The sequence below is a fragment of the Pelecanus crispus genome, chromosome 4 (genome assembly GCF_030463565.1).
Source record: "Pelecanus crispus isolate bPelCri1 chromosome 4, bPelCri1.pri, whole genome shotgun sequence".
Lineage (NCBI taxonomy): Eukaryota > Metazoa > Chordata > Aves > Pelecaniformes > Pelecanidae > Pelecanus > Pelecanus crispus.
Window position 1 is genome coordinate 76,818,847 of NC_134646.1, and position 21,068 is coordinate 76,839,914.

Genomic DNA, 21,068 nt, shown 5'->3' on the forward strand with positions numbered 1-21,068 from the left:
ACCACACTCAGCCACCCTGTGCCTCTCCCCGATGAATTAAATTTCCCTTGGCCTCCAATCTGTCCTTGTTCTTCTAATTTTGGAAAATTCCTCAAGGAAAAGCTCACTCCTTCACCCCTCTGCTTTTTCACAGAACACCTTCCACAGATTTTATTGCAGAAATAAAATTCACATGTTCTAAGTTCCACTCACAAATTCAGCTATCATCTCTATTTTAACAATTGCCTGATGGATCTTTCACCCAATTTGAAACAATTTCCTGAGACCTTCCTCACTTTTAAAAATTACTATTTCAGAAAATAATCACCATTTTACTTGTCATTTCTCACATTTAATTTTTGCTCTCCAAATGCAGTTTACAACCAGGTGGTACATGTTCACACTTCCCTGTTTAGGCCAGACATCCTATCTAATGCACTCATCCTATCATTGGCTAATGTAACATTACAGTTCATACCAGTACATTTATGACTGGAAATATCATGATTAATTATATTGTTACATGATCTAACCAACATAATTATTTTCCAGCTGTTTGATCCTCCATTTCTGTGCCTGAATCCACGTTTTCTACAGTAAAGTTCCTGGGGAAGACATCTTTTTTTTTGCTCCATGTTTATACACCTGAGCATAGCAGGATCCTAGTCAACAAATAACGCCCCTGCTATCTGTGGTGGTGCAAATAAGTTACTACTTCTGCTTACCCTCACAGCTGTACAAGCCAGTTTGCATGTAACAGATGACTCATCCTTCAGCGTTTTCTGTAACAGAGGTATGCAGTCTACCAAGGAAAAGAGATTTCCTAAGAAAAAAAAACAATTTAGAGCAATGAAACAAAAGAAAATTTTGGTTACATTAAAAACCAGACACCCTTAAAATAAATTGTTTACCTGTTGAGCTTCTGACATTTATTAGCCATTTTTCCACATCAAAGCGGGATTTAATTAGAATGGAGTTGACAATTGTTCCACACAGAATGGCAGTAGCTCCTCTAATCTGGGGATCTCCATGGTCAATGTAGTTCAGAATATCTGATACGTACTGCTCCTCTAAGAAAATAAGTTACAACTACTTTATTTTAAAAATACTAGTCTTAGACTTAACTGATCCCTAAAAATGTTTCAGTGGAGGTAGCAATTGTGCAATCAATGTCAGCATATTCACAATACACCCGCCTTAGTTCCACCTTTCAGAGATCCCTGATCCACAGATTATTCACACCATCCAGACCAATGATCGCATATATAAAAACCACTAGTGATTTATTTCAATTGCACACAAAATGCTCTAGGGAAATCTAAGAAGAGTTTTGGTTAACACTCCTCCTTTGCCACTATCAGTATCAAACCAGCTGACTATTCCAGGTCCCTGCTGATATTGTAGCATTCATAAAAATGAACCTAATGACTTAGAAACCATCTATAAGATGGCCTGAAATAAATAAGACGACACCATTTACAAGACAAACAAACCACTTCTACATAGCAGTTGTACTGAAACAGCTTCAACTTGTCAGAAGCTGTGCAAGCTCGTCCACTGAAACTTACTACAAAAAAAACCTCACCATATGTGCTACTAGCACAGACAGCATGTTCATTCCAATTGGCACAATATTTGTTTGCAAATACTAAACTGGATTTAGAGTTTTCAGTGTAGGTGCTGCCTCACTTATCTGAAAACTCAAACACACTGTTAAAAAGGAATATGTGAACTGCAACATACCATACTCTTCTCCCATTGCTTCAAGGGGTGTTTTATACAGTTTGCTGAAGAAAGACTCTGGGTGAAGTGCAACTGCTGCTCCAACACAACTTACTGCCAGGGCTTTTACACTGACTCTCACATCTCTATCAGGAACTAAAGCTGGGGAGAAGAAAAAAAAAAGTGGTATTTAAAAGCTTCCTGAATTGTTTTTAATTTAATTAATAACTCTGTATGATATAAAAAGCTTAGCCTGGACAAAAAATATGAAGGCAGAGCAAGTAGTTCCAGTTTATCAAAGGCAGCAGTTATACATGGCTTTTTTTTTTTTTTTTTCCAAAAAAGAAAAAAAAGTAAATAACTAATAACCCCACACACTTCCAACTCACTCACTTCATTGTTTCATTATTGTCTTTCCTAGAATACCACATTAGCAGAGCACATGAACAAATAACAGTTTAGAAAAGGGAAAAAGAACAAACATCCTACATGCTTGCTTCAGTCATATATGCAATGACACATACACACATGCCCGTGACATGGACTTCCCAGTGAAAAAAAATGGAAGCAGCAGTGTATGCCATAAAGGCTTTCTGGAAAATCTCTACTGACTTTTTATTACTATGCTGAAAAAGGTAAATAACTCTTCTTTTGAGCCTCAACAGCTGCCTCTAACAATCACTTACTGTCGAAAAGCTTCTTTTTGACAGTCACATGTGAAAAAATACATGAAAACTGGCCACACTAACTTACACAAATGCTGTAAGATGTTAAAAGCGGAGAAAAAGTTCAACTTGAAAATTCAGCTAGGTCTTTGAAACCCTTAGGTTAATTCTCTGGTTTACTACAGCTGAATCATTTAAAATCTGAAGTTACATTTCCCAAACACAAACCCTCTACCTGAAGTACATTCAAAAAAATTAACACAGAATTCAAACACAACTGAGTCATAAAGCTAAAAAAAGATACTTTTAATTGTGTTTTAATTAAAACAAATTAGACATTGTAAACAAAATAAATTGTAAAAATATTAACACAAGTACTTGAAAGAACTGTATTATCCTGAACTTGTTTTTAGGAGCTTCCACAGAATGGACTGCAACTCAGACTGCAACCTTTCTTAATGAGGTACTGATACTTTTATAGTGGACAAACTGGGCACCCAACACTGATAAAAAGAAATACTATTATTAGATTGTCTTTGCAGCTTCATACAATCTATATTCTGCCATGGCCCCACAGGTTAAGTCTCATAAGAATTCACAAATTGTAAATGTAATTAAGTATTTGACTTACAGGTTAAGTTACCATAACACTTCTTTAGATGCCAAGGGTTCAAAACAGGATCCATTCTAAAATGCCATAAGTTTTTAAGTGTTTTTACGTTTTTCTGTGCTCTGGTATGATCATTTAAATCAGGACTGTCACAGAAAAACTGCACCCCCAAAATCTCCAATAAAGTGAGATTAAAAACCAGAGTAAACCAATCACATTTCCAGCTTTGTACATTGACCCAATGAACCAATGAGTCTTGAACAGAAACTTACCTCCTTTCTCCCCAGTAAGCAGAAAAGAGGCTGACAGAAGTCTAACGCAGTGCACTAAAGGAGCAGAACTTCCATCGGTATAGTGACCTATGTCTCCCTTCACCCTGGAGGGCTGTTGAAGGGAAATCACAATTTTATATAGATAAAAATTAATCTTCAATTTAAATAAAATATTAAGCACAACAAGATTCAGAAATACTGCACATCCCCAAATGTATAAAGGTTGTAATATAAAATGTGGTTAATACGTATTCCAAAAAAAGGCCTTAAAATGTAATGCTTTCGGGAAGTTTGTATCCAGTATCAGAATCGGTTTAATTTTGTCACAGAAACAACAATCAACCTGTAGATTTTCTGAACTACCCAGACTTGCTGCTTGCATCTGAAGGAGTCTGATAAACCACTTTGTCACCAATGAGCTCTGGAAACTTTGTATGAGAATCAATTTATTCTTAAGTTGTTTCCAAAGAAGTTCTGTAGTTTCACATTTAGAGTTCTCCAGTAGCCCAAGTTGATCTAACTCTGCCTGCTACAAACCAAACTCCTTACGTCCCAGCTCTGAACAAGGTCCAAAGCTACAGTCAAAAAAAAATGTAAGAGGAAATCAGTAACCTGTGGTTAGAATGGCATGCACAAAGAGTAAGACATAATAACTTTTGAGGAGATCATAAAGTTACTACACAGCTAGCAACCAGCACAAAGATATTTCTGGTAATAAAGTATCAGTGTACCCTACTCATGCACAGAGAACAGCAGTTTGTGTTCTGTTATTGTTTTGCTGGTGATTGCATTCAAGATATCAACACTTAGCGTATTCACCTTATGTTAAATGAAATTCAGGCTATAACTCAGATTTACTATTTAACCTTCGTTATTTTGACCTATAATGAAGCACACCACATACACAGGCTACCCACACTTACCACTAATTTACATCATCATAACTGTTTAATATTTTTTTTTGTTAAACTTAGTTGTTTTAAACTTTATACCAGACCACTGTGATTACTTCTCACCTTATTTTCATGATCACCAGGGTCTGCTGCATCTTCTTTTGATGCAAATCTATCTACGCTGCTATCAGAAGGCTGCCTACTATGGCTCATGGTTTTCAACAGGTGAGGCTGTTGAAGAGCTTTAGAAAAAAGCAATTCATTAAATACCATTTCAGATGCAAATGAAAAGCACTTTAATTGAACTTAATTATACAAACATGAAAAATAAATTAGCAGTGATCAAAACAAGTGATTCATTAGATGTATTGAAATATATTCCTTATTTTACATTTCAATCTAGTTATTTGTTTTTCATATCCATTACATGAGTCTTCAGTCCCTTGGAAGTCAGACAGCAGATGCACCTCGTACACCTGCGTCAAAGGTGTCACCAGTTCTGTGTCATCCTCCACCCCCCCCGCCCCTGTTTATCAACATACCAATAGAAGAATTTCTGAAAGACTCTGATGAATCATCTTGGAGAATATTTGCAGCCTCATCTTCCTCATCCTGCAGCTGCCCAATTTGCATTCCAGAATACTGTCCTTCAGCACCCTCCAAAACCTACACAGTGCAAGGACAGGACTTAAAATAACTTAGCTTAACACACAGTATTAAATCTCAGACATGCAGTGTTAGTAATCTAGAAGTAATACAAAAGCAAATATGAGCCTGATAAATATTAGTGTACAGCTGCATGCAGGCCCCAAAGCAGTTCCCTTCCTCCTCCAGCATTTGGGCTCTTAGAGGCCATAGTTATATCTGACAGTCTCCCACTTGAGCCATGAACTTGGACATTAACAGTAAGGAAGTCGAACACTTGGTGCATTGCCTCCCCTGCAGCTCTCCTTGCCCCCTCATTCCAAACACACCGTCCCTCTGTCTCAGCAGTTACAAATCACCACCAACACCTTTATTGCCACAAATTGAACTTGTCCCTTGCTGTCAAACTCTCCCATAACCTCACTTGTCCTGGATATGTAAAGTTAAACTGAGAACACGCTGTGTAGGACAAAAAAGGACAAGAAAGTTTGAACATCTTTGTTCTAAACCAGAGACTACTAAAATGGACACTTCTAGAAGAGAGTTTGAACCTTTGTGCCAATGCAATATATAGGCAGTACATATATGGAAAAATAACCATAAGAGACAAAAAATTGATAATGTTAATAAAATACAGTAAAAAACATTTCATTGTAAGTTTATCAGAAGACACAATATAATTCTTCAGTTACTCTCTGACTTTATAAGCAGCTGACAATTGTTCATTAAAAAGCCCGTGTGTGGGTAAGTGGGACAACCATTTAGACTGTCCATTAGGAAAAAATAATTTTACTTGTAATTACTGCTTGTAAACAGTATGCAAACAGACTGTTGCATATGTCAGACAAGAATTTGCAAGAAATGCATCTTGTCAATAAATGCAGCTTGTCAATAAACGCCTGCTCGCTTTGGCCTCTGCAGTGCTTATATTTAATTCGGAGACATTATCATCACTCCTTTAGTTCTTGAATCCTCACACTTGCAGGAGTATTTGCTTATTATAATTGTAAGTTTACCATTTTTTTGTAGTGGTAAGAGACTATTACTCTTCCAAAATTACTATCAGCAGACATAAGTCAAAAGTTTGATAATGTTTGAAAAAAAAAGAACTTAAGAAATTCTAAGTTTTCCCCTTTTTGCATTTTCTGCTCTTGTTCCCAGTAATTTTATTTTTGCTGTTTTTCTTAGAACCTCACAATACACTTGCCTAAGAGAGACAAATTTCTTAAAATAGCTATATTGTGTACACATTTCAGGTGTTTATTAGATATGTAACTACTACATTAGTAAATCATGCAGTATTTGCTCAGTGTAGGAGAAGTCCTGAAGATGGAATAAAAAGGAAAAAAAATTAGTTGTGTCGCCAAGTGAAAAAGCACAGGCAGAAAACAATACAAAGCATTAGGTTTCAAAAGTATTCCTCTATCATTCCAAATGGACTGTTCACCCTTTAACACTTCCATTAGTCTTCCTACACCAAAACAATTAAAATATCTATACAAAATTAATGATATGATAGTAAGATGATATACTTATGTCAAGCCTTTGGTATTGACATTCTTCCAGTGAGTGACAATCTGTTAATGCCTTCATATGAGCTACCCAGTGAACACAATGATTACAGCTTTGTAGTATTTAATTACTGCTGAAGTGAAAGTGTTAAAAGGAGGTCAAGCTCTCCAATAGTGGTGTGAGCTGCTGACCTTTCCACTGTTACTAGCTGAGGATGGAAAAGTAGAAGACGAGTAAGTAGATGAATCCAAGTCTGGGCCCTCCATGGAAGAGCTCTGAGATATGTCAGGCCCCTCAGTAGAAGGGGATCCCCCCTCGGCCCGTTGCACACTTACAATTTCAGAACTGTCCGAAGGGGTTACAGCAGAGTCTGGACCTTCTGTAGTAGTCTGAGAGCTATCACTAATCGGTGAGGAAGCCTGTGTACCATCATTCAAGTCCATAGTGGGATCTGACTGGACAGCACTGATCTGGCTGGAGCTTCGACTAAGCACATCATCATCTTCCCCTTCAGTAGCTGTACTTGTCAAATCACAGCTTGACAGGTCCACAGAGTCCGACTGCAACGTATGTTGAGAACGCGGCTGCTCAGTAATGATATCATGTCCAGTAGAATCAGCAGCTGAACTCCCTACTGACCCAGCTGTTGATACACCTGATGAAGAAGCTAGTTCAGTGCTTATCTCGCCCTTCATAGAAGCTGCAAAACACAGACATTTATGAGTCAATCAAGTGTTTAAACTTGTGTTTCACTCTTGATATGGACACCACAGACTAAGTCACATATTCAACTAGGCTAAGAGAAGTGTATAACTAAACAGTTAAACTACAGGTAGGGAAATAAGCATCTGAAAAGACGCCATTCCATCTATACCAGTAGCTCAATATGACAGCCTATCTGTTAATAAAAAATACACAGGCTACTTGATTAGGTAAGTATAAGTTTCACACCCAGGAGTATTTATGGTTTCAGTTTTGTTAGCATGTCTTTTAGGTGACTAGGAAGTGGATGGGCACTCAACACATCACTTTTTTACATAGAGCAATAAAAGAATGGATTTGTAATATATAGTACACAGGTTGAATGCACTGCTAAAGGGAAAGCCAGCTACCTGCAAACGATGCAGCACTGACATCTGATCGGGTTTCAGGATCATCCTCCAAACCTTCTTCTTCACCAAGAAGTATTTTACCTGAGAAGTGACGTAAGAAAAACCTTTACAGTTTTCCAAAATTACAGTCAACTTGACATGTTGAACAGTTAAAGTCAGTTAGATGTGACATCTATTTTTAAAAAGTTTATCCAAATAATTTTTCAAAGCTGTGACAGGCAACAAATGGAAAAGAGAAAGGAATGAAGAAATTGAATACCCAGTCCCTCACTATCTGATCAGGAGAGAAACAGACAGCAGTGACAAGGAAACACACAGTTAAGTAATTTTATTTAACAGTGTAACCATTCAGGAAACTATCTAGGACCTTACTCACTCTAGTTTATTTTTGCGGACTATGTTTAGGATCCCACTCATTTCATCAAGTATGTCCTATTACTAAGGACTGGATACCTGGCATCTGGATGTCTGCCCTCAACTCAGGACTTTAAAGCACCACAAGTAATAGAATAAATAACCTCTCTCTCTACCTTAAGGCTATGAAAAGTATCAAAGGCTACTTGCAGTTTGGGGCTTGGAACTCCAATGATAACAGAATGGAAAATGCCTAGGGGGAAGAGCAGCACAGACTAGAAGCACAAGACAATGTAAGTGGGACAGGGCAATGAACCACAGTCAACAGCCATCAAAATCCAGGCACTACTAAGGCAAAAATCTTCAGAGAGGCTTTTGCCACAGAAAAAATGAAAACCACTTATCTAACACAATCATCATAGACTTCTCTTACCCACAAAGCAATATCTATTTTAAATAGAGGCAGTGGAAAGAGAAAGATATGGGCAGATGCACACTGCCAGGGAGCAAACCAAGGACATAACCGTATTGAAAAGTCTGTAAATGGAACAGGATTCAGAGTACAGAGTGGGCTACTGAGCCCATCCTTCTGGATCTTGCAAGTCCCTTGCTGAGATGGAGGGATTCACAATAACTGCTTTGAGATAAGCCCGTTTTGCCCTTTAGAGTAAGCTTCACTGGTAGTCTAAAGATTCACCATGCAAGATACCAATTTTTTGATAACTCTAGGTGAACTCTTTGGCATCTCATTTAAGTTACCGGGGGTAAAAAAAGCATTAACAAACTTTTGTATTAATTTCGGTATCACAACTGCTTCTGTGCAGAGCAGTAATGCTGTAGAATTGCATTCCTCCAAAAAGTATGTTTTATGCTATTCAAACATGCAAGTAAGGCAGAAAAGTAACCATAACATTTCCATGTATGTTCTATGTAAAATAGCAGTAATTTAGAACTACACACTCCTAAAAAAAAAAGAAGAGTAAAATCCTGCTAAAGGTTCCTAACAAAACACATGAAAGATAGTATATTCTTCTCTACTCTTTTTCACATTTACATCCATTTCACTGAAACAAACCAAGATATTCTTCTGCTTTCCATAGCTGATCACCTTTAAAAGTGAAAGAGGAAGGACACAGAAAGACACTTATTAGGCCTACTAGGCTTTGTATGTTTAAATAAGTATATAAAACAAGCTGCAAGATACTTTTCCACTATTTGGAAAAAAAATCAGTTAAGATGTAGAACATAGGCTTTCATTTCAAAATGAGTTTTCAGCCTCTTTTGCAAATAATTTTCTGAAGTGGAAGCATAAAGAAATTGACATAGGCCAGCTGCTCAAAACTAAAGTTGGTCTGAAGCAGTAAGACTGAAAAGACATGGAATATCTGAGTTCTGAGATTAGGGTCACAGATTTCTGTAGGTCAGCCTCACTTTACACCCCTCCACACAAAGGAGTATTACAGCTAGAGAAGTTTTACCCACGGCCAACAGCAGAAGCCTACTACTCTATATGGTAGCAGGCTGCAAAACAGTTTCAAGTAGGAACTGGGAATAGGCTTGATTTTTCTCTCTACAGTGAAGAGCAGCAGGAAATGAACAATTCGAAATTTGAAATTAAACCTGTACAAAACACAAAATTATGAATGGTTTTCTTCAAATTCATTTATGCCATTTTTTCAGACCACAAATTCTTCATTCCATGACTTTGAAAGAGGATAGAAACTGATGACTCATACATGTTTTCCCCACTAAGTGAAGGAAAGGTTAGTATTCTAACAAGTACTTTAATTGAATTTACACTGTTATTAATACTTCAGAGTTACACTGAAGACTACTAACAATTCAAAGTATCAAAATGATGATTCACCATTTTTCATTTAAGTGTTATGTGGTGTTATTCTGATTTAGAATCATAGCGCCATTTAGGTTGGAAAAGACCTTTAAGATCATCCAGTCCAGCCATTAACCAACACTACCAAGTCCACCACTAAACCAATCAAGGGGAGAGTAATAGTCTCATGTTTCCTGGCTTGGTGGCTGGAGTATTTTTAATGAAAGTAAAAAACTAGGAATCATTAAGATTGGAAAGGTCCTCTAAGATCATCATTCCAACCATCAACCCAACACCACCATGCCCACTAAACCATGTCCCCAAGGGCCACATCTACACATTTTTCTGAACACCTCCAGGGATGGTGACTCCACCACCTCTCTGGGCAGACTGTTCCAATGCTTGACCACCCTTTCCATGAAGAAATTTTTCCTAATACCAAATCTAAACCTCCCCTGACGCAACTTGAGACCATTTGCTCTCATCCTATCGCTAACTACTTGGCAGAAGAGACCAACACCCACCTCATTACAACCTCCTTTCAGGTAGCTGTAGAGAGGGATAAGGTCTCCCCTCAGCCTCCTCTTCTCCAGGCTAAACAACCCCAGTTCCCTCAGCTGCTCCTGGTAGGACTTGCTCTCCAGACCCTTCACCAGCTTTGCTGCCCTTCTCTGGACACGCTCCAGCACCTCAATGTCTTTCTTGTACCGAGGGGCCCAAAACCGGACACAGTATTCCAGGTGTGGCCTCACCAGTGCTGAGTACAGGGGCATAATCACTTCCCTGCTCCTGCTGGCCACACTAGTCCTGATACAAGCCAGGATGCTGTTGGCTTTCTTGGCCACCTGGGCACACTGCTGGCTCATGTTCAGCTGGCTGTTGACCAACACCCCTAGGTCCTTTTCGGCCAGGCAGCTTTCCAGCCACTCTTCCCCAAGCCTGTAGCGTTGCATGGGGTTGTTGTGACCCAAGTGCAGGACCCGGCACTTGGCCTTGTTAAACCTCATACAGTTCACCTCGGCCCATCGATCCAGCCTGTCCAGATCCCTCTGCAGGGCCATCCTACCCTCCAGCAGATCGACACTCCCACCCAACTTGGTGTCATCTGCAAACTTACTGAGGGTGCACTCAATTCCCTCATCCAGATAGTTGATAAAGATATTAAACAAGACTGACCCCAAAACTGAGCCCTGGGGAACACCGCTTGTGACCAGTCACCAACAGGATTTAACTCCATTCACCACAACTCTCTGGGCTCGGCCACCCAGCCAGTTTTTTACCCAGCAAAGAGTACACCTGCCTAGGCAATGCAAAGGTGTTGCATTCTGCCTCACCTTTGGATGCTGCAGCAGTATCTACTTTCAGAACACCCTTTCTTTCACCCTGTCATTTCTAAACTAGAAATTATCACTGCATCCAAGCACTATTTTGCTCAGGTCCACCCACTACTTTACCTGTAGGTATATTCTTAAAGCATTATGAGATTCCTTGCACAGAAATGAGAGGATGTATTTGGAAAAAGTGTTGAGCTAGTTGCTATAATGGTCCTTAAAGTTTGTATAATCTTATTCAGTCTTAAACAATTTTCCTTGAAGTTTTTCTTTTCAGTATTGTACATCTCTCTGCTTAGTATGCTTGCACTGACTGCACTATGCTCACATATAGTTTTGCTGCAGTAGCAACATTTTGCTCACCTAGAACAGGTGGTGAAACTATTACACAGCTGTATCTATAGCGATTCAAGTACTGATATGACTGGTTTTAAGCAAAGTGTAAATGTGTGACTAGATATGAAGTACTTTCATGCACAAACTGGGAAAAGAATACTTCAGAGCAAATTGTATTATTTAAAATCCCGCTAAATGAATTACCTATTGAAGAAAGAAATGAGAATATACACAGTAAGATACAAAATGAATAGCATTAATCATCAAGAACAGAAAAACAAAATTAAAAGCATTGTATCAAAGCATGCAGACATACATGTGCATTAGTGAAAGAAGAAAAAAACCCAGGCCTAGCAAAAACAGGAAGGTTAGCTATTTTGTGAGTTACATTAAAGGTTAAGTACTACTATCAAAAGGAAGAATGCCCTGTTCAGAGAGATTATTTTTAGATGTGCTCTTTAAAAGTGAAAAGAGCATCAATATTCATCACCATGATTTGCCAGTGAACTACAGCAAAAATAAGAATTATATTGCTTTGAATAATTTTAGAATATGTTGATTGCAATATCAGAAATTGCGTCAGAATTCTTTTGAGATTTACTGTGTTTAAGCTCAGCTGATAACACAAAGGCAATTGTGAACGAAGACCGAAGTTCAGCAAGACAATGAAGTGGGGAGGGGGAAGGAAAAAAAAAACCCAAAAGAAAAATCAGCAAGGAATGCAATTAAAGATTTGTTTTTGAAAATAATCACCTTTATGCTTTCTCGCAAGAACAGGGCTGCATGAAGACCCCCCTCCAGCTGCAAATCACAGAAAGTAACACATCAGGGCAAAGACAAAGCTGCTGAAATCATGAAGGAATTCTAATAGCCACAAATGGGAAGGGAAAATAAAAAAAGCCCAAAGCCAGGAAAAAACAGCAAACTTGTTGCTTTTGAAGTCCAAGGTTTTTTGATCATTTGCCATCAAATGGCTTTTTAATTTTTCTATGCCACTTGTGCAAAGTATGCTTTTAAAAAAAACATATGCTCTGAATTTCACTGCTACCATTGCTTCTGGCTAATGAATTACCTTCTAATAGCAGCAATATTAGAATGATCTGTTAGTTCAGTACAGAAATCCTTATGGAAATCCAATCAGATTGATTCTTTTGAAACAGGTAAGAAGCAGTTAAGAGACAATTTTAAGAACATGCACTTCACAGACAAGAACACTGATAGCCGTTTTGAAAAGTTATGGATAAACTAAAGTCATGCTTTAATTTCATGCTGGTTTTGGTATTCAGCAAGGAGCTATCAGTTAATACAAATTCTGATTAGATCAGCTTGTTATGAATCACAGTTGTCAGATGCTTGGTTAGAAGAACATTAATTTGGGGGGGGGTGGGGGGGGCGGGGTGGAATCTGTCACCACAATTCACTTGCTCTGTGTAACTAAAAAAACCCCATCAACAGAAACTGTACAAAAAAAAAAACAGTTGGAGTTTGTTGCTACTCAATGAATGTATACCCACTTCAAGGAGGAGGAAAAAAACTTTTACCGTACCGGGGTGGGGGAGTGGGGAGAGAGTAATGCGTACCTTTACACATTCCATTTTGTCCTTCATAGTTTTGGCTAACACTGAGAAACAGAGCTGGTGACATATGTTCATGTACTTTTACTTGAATTTCCAAAAATATAGCTTACCTATCAGTTCCACTATGCTCCCACTGCGGTTCCTGCTGGCAGATTCATCTTTGGACACACTGACCTGCGCAATGCCCCCTGAAGCGGTCAGGGCATGGAGAAGTTCAGGTGGTGGTGTTCTAAAGAGTTGTTGTAATAATTCTAAAGCTCCAGTCACAACATTATGGTCCTGATGCTGGGTGTAATGCAGAGTCAATTCATAAACCTACAACCCAACAAAGTACTTGAGTAAGTCTCTATGAAGACAGAATACATGACATTTCTTCTCATATACCACGTTAAATTTCAGTGATGCATTAAAAATGACTGACATTTGCTGTATCTAATCTTCACCACACTCTTCCAAGTGAAAAACGTCAATTAGTTGTAGCCATTCAACTGCCTTTTTGGTAGAAGTCTGTTGTTTCTGTTTATTGTTATAGAAGGAGGAATCGCATCAAAGAACATCATAATGATTATGAAGTTCTTTAGCTCCTTTTGGAACACCTAACAAGTACTGCTGACGCATTTTTCTGGGATTTCTGGTCATGAACATTATTTATCAATAGTTCCAGTCACTGGACCAACTATCATTTACAGAGATGAATTTGAAAAAATTTGAAAAAAGAATGCAGAATGTTCAATACCAACTAGTGTTGTATCATACTACATGCAAGATTTATTTCTTTTCCTTCCAATTAGTACTCTTCAGGTTAGGGTTACTATTTGTATTTTACCTGTATAAGTTGTTCTGGTGAAGGTGAAATCTCTGTTTCTTTTCTTGTTACACCAAAACTGCCTTTCAGGCTGGTATCCTTTACTTGTTGTTGCAATAAAGGTATGAGATACCTTAGTGTAAGTAAAACACCCAGAATTAAAAGAGTAGGATGATCATCTTCTACAGGTATCAACAAGCCTTGGGGCAGAAAAGAAGCAGCTAAATCACTTATTGGCAGTGGTTAGTTTTGACACAAATGTTATTTCATGTAGTCCATATAATAGCTTCTTAAAAAAAAAAAAAAAGAAAGAAAACAAAAACCTAGCAGCGACTTAGGAACACTTTATATGCATTATTTAATATTCCTGACAATTATTTAAGCAGTGTGGGAGAATGATCAGAGGACCCTGTCTCACATTCCCTGTTCCCTACCTCTTTTCACTCAATAACAAGATAAAAAAATTTTCTTTTTTGTAATACCTGATGCTTTCATGCAGTGATCTAGACTTTCTTGCTCCCTTCATCTGCCTCCTCTCTCCACTTGGCAGCTTAATTAAGGCCAAACATAATTCCTTCTCACACACACGTGCTACTATCCTAATGAATGAGATTTACACTTTTGCCTCCTCCCTCAAGTATTTGGAACTTTGTTCCATATACCTACTTGCTAATCACAGAGTCAAACCCAAAACATATTAGGAACAAACATAAGTTATGTAAGAAAATACAACATTCTATGCAAGGGGGGAGAATCGGAATCAATTCACAGAGTTCCAATTAGGGCTCCTGTCTGAATTCAGTACCATTGCCAGGACATTATAAAACACCACTTTTGAGGCAGGAAAGAACAACACGTGCACAGAAGTACACCACTTCGAAGTCACACAGAGTGAGGGAAGTCACTATGTGGCATTTGACTTTTTCACCCATTCTTAAAAGAAGACAGGTTAACAGGATAATGCTTTATGCATCTGTTGGTCTTGCTTACCTCTCCTTTTGCAATATAGTCTACACAATAAAGAACCCCTCGTCAGTAACAAAACTGAGGCAAAAAGTTTCCACTACAGTCCAGACAAGTGTCTCATCATGAGTTGCAAAACAACCCGAAGACCATGCAAACGTCCCAGCTGAAGAAATATGGAAGCAATACCAGATGCAAAGTTGTGTGCTTTTAAATAAAAAAATTCCTTTTCTGGTCTAAGTCAGGTTTTCAACAGAGAATCTACATGGTGGTACTTCTAAAAAAGGTTACAGGGTATGTGTTGATGACCCAGAGAGTATCAGTAATATCCTCCGCCTCAGACCTGCTGCACTAACAACCAAACTGCTGAACAATGCAAGTCTTTACAGACTCCTGAGCAAGTTCTGCCAGAATCCCTAGACCTCCTCGTTTTCCAACAGCCTCCTTGCTTCCCTAGCTTTGGCTGTTTCTTTTCAACATTACTGAATTAGTATTGCAGCACATACAAGAGATACAAATAGCTTTAGTCGTATCTTCATCTAACTTAATATGAAATAGAGAAAGCACTAACAATGTAACTGGTAGTCTAAGTATCCTTGCTTTGCCTGAAAACCTCTCACATAGGATAAGTGTCTCACATGGAAAAAAATTTCATGTTACTTACACCTGAAGCAAATTTATTGCCCCCCCCCCCCCCAATCTTACCTAAAAGTACATTCAATAACCAGGCATAAAAATACTGCATTCTTCGCGAATGTTGACAGATGCTTACTGCTGATCCTGCTGCTGTTCGACGGATAGTAGGGGAACTGGATTTAAGGTTAGCTATGAAAGCCTTCAATAAAACCTAAAACCAGAAGATATCTTACTTAACTTTTTATGAGAAAGAAAAGGAGACAGAAGTGAATTAACAATTCAGCAAATGTATTTTTCATTCATTCAAAGCATTACTTAAAGTACATCAAGCAAGGACAACTTTTGCCTTAATGCAGACATGCAGCTGTAACACTGCTTGCTGTAACATCTGACTGATAATGCTGATAGCTTACTGCGCTTTGAGATGTAACAGGGAGCACTAATAGGCTAAAGAAAGATACCTTAATCTCATTGTCGTTTGCAAAATTGCCAAACGCTGCCATGATTTTTGGTATTGCTGCAGCTAGCGTCTCTTGTACCGATTCTTCAGGTCTCTTACTTATTCGTGTTAGACAGGGCAAAAGGTTCACTAAGTACGGCCTAAGTATGGCAAAGGAGAAAAACTAATTTGAGATCAGAACAACTGTACCCATCTAAACATTTAATTCATACCCAAATTCCGTGGGATTACTAGATCATAAAAAAAAGAGTACCTGTTAGCTACATAGAATGTAGAAAAAAGAGAAAGTCTTCTGAATACAATTTGCAGACATTAAGGTAGAACTAAAGAGAATACACTTCAAAAAATAAAAGTCACTGTCTTCACAAGTTTTTCCCCTCCTTTCCCCAGAGTCATGTAGAGCACAGAACTGGAACTCGGCTAAAAGAAAAACTAGCTAATCAAATAAAACTACTTCAGAGAGAAGAATGCGATAGGAATTCTTCCAACCTCCCAATTCCATATTTAAAACTTGAAAACAGTAACATTTCGTTAACATCTATATTTTGTTAAACGTTCTTCGGAACATTCATTACTAGGATATGTTTACCTGCATTTTTGAGGCCGAACTAGATGGGCAAGCTCAGCAAACCTCCAGAGTGCAGCACGTAGACTTCTGGAAGCACCATTCTAGACAGAGTATATAATCGTTACATTTAATCAAGCAAAATCATTTCCTAAAAAATACCTGTAATATACAACAGTATGCATTTTTATACCATTGTACTTAAACAGATAAAAATGTCAGGTGTCTGGAAGCCATGAATTTCCTTTAGCCAAAAGGAAGTCAAGTCAGCTCTATGACTGCCTTCGTTTTTCTAGCTGGTATTAGGAATTTTCCAAGTGACCCAAAATGAATAACAAGGAACACCAAGACAGAGAAGGAAATGTCTGAGATCTCCACTCTGCTGAAATCAGCTTAAAATACCACAGAGAAAGTCATCAACCAACAAAGAAACACTGATGATATGAGAATCTTTAAAAAAAAAAAGGAAACACTTGCACAGATATAAATGCAGCATAACATTTACAGTAGTGGAGATATGCAAATAAACAAGGTTCACAAAAACAATCCACATATTGATCTGCATCACTTCAAAATGGCTTGCATGCTAAAGTTTAGTATCTATTTGTCTGTACTGACACCTTCAGTTGTACACCTGACTGAGCCAGAATGCCTTTAGACCCAGTGTCTAAAGATATAGTAAAGCTCCTTAGTATTGTTGGAAATACAGAAACTATGGAAGGCAATAGATGTCTAAGACAAATTGGCTACCTAATGTAGTTCAAACCTAACCAAAATGCTTCTCAAATCAAGTCCCCCTGAAGACAGACACTGTCATTTCTTTCTTATTTTCTTTAGCTAGTATATAAAAGGCTCACAGTCTTGTTAGCATGACAAGTAAAAAAACTTGCATCTGAATTACAAAATGGGCATTTTTCAGGTTCAGAGCCAAACAACAGATTCTGGCACAGCTCCTAAAGTGACCCCGCTCATGCACAAACAAAATTCAGTCTGCTGGGTGCTTCTGTTATGCCTGCTACCTCTCTCTCTTGCCTCTGCCATCAATCTGAGAGCAACTATTCAAGCAGCACATGCCATCTGAACAACAAAATATTTCCTCCTGCACCTGGTCATAACATGCAGAAACTTCAGAGCAATTTTTATTTATGTTGGCTGGGTTTTGGGTTTTTTTTTGTTAATTAGCTAGACATCTATTTCTATACCCTCAAAAATTTTGAATGACATTAAGGTACAACAATACAGTAGGATATTGATACAGGGCCTACAAGTAGTCTACATGTGACGGAAGAAAAGCTATCAATGTTGTTTGTTACTTATTTTATTTTCTAGAGTCCTATCATTCCCAAAGAAATGTAACAAAAAGCAACAGCATTACTGTCCAACAAATAACATCTATATTTTTCTCTCTATACAAGCCTTGCATCTATAAACATATAACAAAGACATGATTTCAGTGATACTGTCCTCAACACAGCATTTTTCTTTCGTAGTCACATACTTAAAAAAGGCTATTACTAAAATTCTTCCATATTAAATTGTGACTTTTGGTGCAAAGAGAGATGCTTCAGTATTTTCACCTATGCTTCTTACAGAAGCTGTAAGTATACATCACACATTCACAAAGCAAAGTAGTTAAAACTTGTACCAGGTCACTTCAGGTCTTGATCAAATGATTTCTCCAAGAAGTTATGTCAAATTAAGAATGTCACTGTCCTCCACCTACTTTTCACCACCCTTTTGCTTGAAGTTATTCTTTCCAGCTCAGTCAGTGGCACAAACATCATGCATACGCATTACTCATTTGGGTGCAGAGTCACTAAGGTTAACTCAGACTGCTGCTCACACCAAATGCTCACACATTTCCTGCCAGATAAGCTTTCAAGAGTGGTTAAATCTAAACAATGCGGCCAACGGTGAGGAACTGGGTAGAATAATACATTAAACAGTCACGGATCCTTCCAAAGTGAAGCTTTGACCTTGATCTTAAAAGACATACACTATTTATTTACACTAACGCCACATTCCAATATACTAAAACACTAAGTACCATATTTCAAAAGGACATGAAAGAAACTCACCTTTTTAATCTCTTTATACAGTTCTAATTGCAACCTAGGAAGATTGGAATCCATCAAAGCCTGCAATAAAATGCATTGAGAACATACTGTATCAGAGGGGAGGCACTTTACAGGAGTAAAGTTACACTTGCAATAAAACAGCTTCAAAAAAGGTACAGAACTAACTATCCCTATATTTGATGAATAATCAGGAAAGTGATAAATACTGAAAAGAGACACCTTTATCTTTCACACAGACACAAAACAGAAATGTGGACAAATTCCACAAACTCTAACAGTTATTTGCAGTTAATACTGACTGCTTTACCCATTCTACCTAAAAAAGGCCATATGGGATCAGACTACAAGCAGAGCCAACCTAACATGCTTTTTGGCAATCGGCAGAAATAGATACCCACGAATAGAACATTAAAACACAAAAATAGTATTCACAAGCAGCGAGAGGTATTCCCTGCTATACACCCCCAGCATCAAGTAGCTTCCTACTATTTCTCAAACTGAGGCTGTATTTGTACCATTCCCTTTCACAGCCCTTGAAAACACCTTCTTTCATGAATTAGCCTATTTTCTGCATCCATTTATTACAAGGTATTCTGGACACCAGAAGTATCGCATCCCAGGATCTAATCAAGCATAGTGCGACAGAGCATACATTGTAGTTTGAACCTGCAGTCTGGCTAAGAACTGGCGTACGTGAAATGAAAGTAAGCACCAAGAAGTAGTAATTTTCTGTTCACCTCAACTCGATCATTCTCCCATCATTAAAACCGCAGAGAAGAAAAAAAATATGAAAATAGTTCCACTGTATATAACTTCTTCCTATAGAAGATTTTGCATACATGACTACCCTTCCCCTTCCTTTTTTTTCCTAGCGCATGCTACTATTTATGTACATTTCCACCACCACTTCCTCAGATGAAATGAGAGCTTCATACAATGTGCAAGGGCCTACATTATGTATTTAGACAGTGCTATGATGTTTAGTATTTCATTCTTTATTTCTTGCCCAATAATTTAATGATTTCTAATTTTTTATCTGCGTTCTTGACCCCCAACCACTAAGTTCACATCACAGGATTACTCTTACATGGCACATGCTGATGTAGAGGCCACAACTGCTTAAGCATGGTCAGTGAAGTGCCTGTGGCTCCTCCAGAGCATGACTCCCCTTGCCTAAAACTGTATGCCCCAAAACTTCATTCCCCCCAATTATGCCAGTCATTGTAATAAAATGGTATTAAATTCCCCAGAAAAATCTTACCTGGCTTGTATCTTTATATTGTCATAAGCATCCCAACTATTAACTGCAGGTGCCTAGATGACAGTAGGTAGGGATAAATCTCACTTACTTCATAAAGCTTAATCTTTATGGGAAGTTCACTCTCCTGTATATAAGGATATCAAGCCACACAAAAAGGCACCAGCTACTACTTTGGCTTCAAGGGTAAGTTGTCCTTACACCACACTCAACTGGAGCAACTCTTTTTACTAGTATATACTAGTATTTTTAGCAGGCTAGAATCTAAAAAGCCATCCCAATCAGAAAAAATTATAAGCACAGTCAACTCCAAATTACTACAAATAATAAATCCCAATTACCGAGACCAACTGTACTTCCGTCTGTGTGCGCAGTCCCACCAGTATCATTAGCACAGAGAATACTGCATCATCATACACCAGCTTCAGAAACAAGACACCTTCAGTAACACCTTACCCACTGAAACCTGGTAACTCCCAACTTGGTATTTTTTCTTTTAAATGAAGGTATCTCCAAAGCTATTTAAACTGAGCCATTTATGCCGTCTGTGAGGTTCTGACAGGTAAGTGTAGTGATACTTAAAGATGACCTATAGAGTGTTTATCTAAACTTATCTGCTGTTTCAGTTTACAGCCTTGTCTACACAGAAGTGTTAGTATTTTCATTATACTAATGAGCATAAACTCCAGACAGTTGCACAAATAATGCTTACATCTATGTTCTTGTATTTAAAGAGAGAAAATACAAAGCATCTTTCTAGCAACAGAGTTAGTTTCAAAAATGCCCGAGGTACTAAAAAAGCTGAACGTTGACCAATATGCACACTCAGGGGCCCGACGGCTCTGTTCCACTCATCACAAGCATCCCTGCTACTTTTGTGACTAAAAATACAACTGAGCATGTTTTGTATCTGCGTTTATACACAAGAGTGCATCTGCCTAAAGACTAAGTTGCTTCCACATAGCATAAAACATAAAAACAGAATACAAACTATGACCAGCTTCAATAACAGTCTGATACATCCATGTGGTTGGAATGTCACAACTATTACCATTTCATAGCTGTGACCAACTGGCAAGCTTAATGACTGATACAAGACTCCATCATTTAAAGTCACTTTAATCTTTAAAACAAAACAAATTACCATACAAAGATTTGAAGAAAAAAAAAAATTAAAGTTTTTCAAGTTACCTGGAAACATGCCAGAAAGCAGTAATATTAAATAGATTGGTGAATTAAAGAGGTCACTTTTAAACCAAGCCTACAGAAGAGTTTGGTGGAAAGAAGGAAGAAAGTCTGCATTCTTTAGAACTGTTTCAGAGCATCTTTTAAAACAAATTAAGTTATGTAATGGTGCATGCATTTCATAGAGTGCTAGACTCCTGCAAATGGAAAAACATTTAAATCAGAATGAATAGAGCAGAGCGCTACAGGGCAAAACAAAAAAAGCAAGAGACATTTGCA

At 38.0% G+C, this 21,068-nt stretch overlaps 1 protein-coding gene across 4 annotated transcripts in view; it reads right to left on the bottom strand.

The window, feature by feature from the left end:
• Positions 1-21,068, bottom strand: part of HTT (huntingtin) — an 88,655-nt gene that overhangs the window by 59,432 nt on the left and 8,155 nt on the right. For 3 of the 4 annotated variants that reach the window (XM_075709560.1, XM_075709561.1, XM_075709558.1), the window contains exons 4-18: positions 18,347-18,406; positions 16,293-16,372; positions 15,705-15,843; positions 15,313-15,454; positions 13,666-13,844; positions 12,950-13,154; positions 12,016-12,063; positions 7,411-7,491; positions 6,634-6,998; positions 4,684-4,807; positions 4,265-4,383; positions 3,249-3,360; positions 1,723-1,863; positions 891-1,049; positions 705-802 (exon numbers count right to left, since the gene is read on the bottom strand). In XM_075709560.1, coding sequence (XP_075565675.1) covers positions 705-802; positions 891-1,049; positions 1,723-1,863; positions 3,249-3,360; positions 4,265-4,383; positions 4,684-4,807; positions 6,634-6,998; positions 7,411-7,491; positions 12,016-12,063; positions 12,950-13,154; positions 13,666-13,844; positions 15,313-15,454; positions 15,705-15,843; positions 16,293-16,372; positions 18,347-18,406 — 2,052 coding nt within the window. The remainder of the gene's footprint in view (positions 1-704; positions 803-890; positions 1,050-1,722; positions 1,864-3,248; positions 3,361-4,264; positions 4,384-4,683; positions 4,808-6,633; positions 6,999-7,410; positions 7,492-12,015; positions 12,064-12,949; positions 13,155-13,665; positions 13,845-15,312; positions 15,455-15,704; positions 15,844-16,292; positions 16,373-18,346; positions 18,407-21,068) is intronic. The other variant, XM_075709559.1, reaches the window with a different exon arrangement.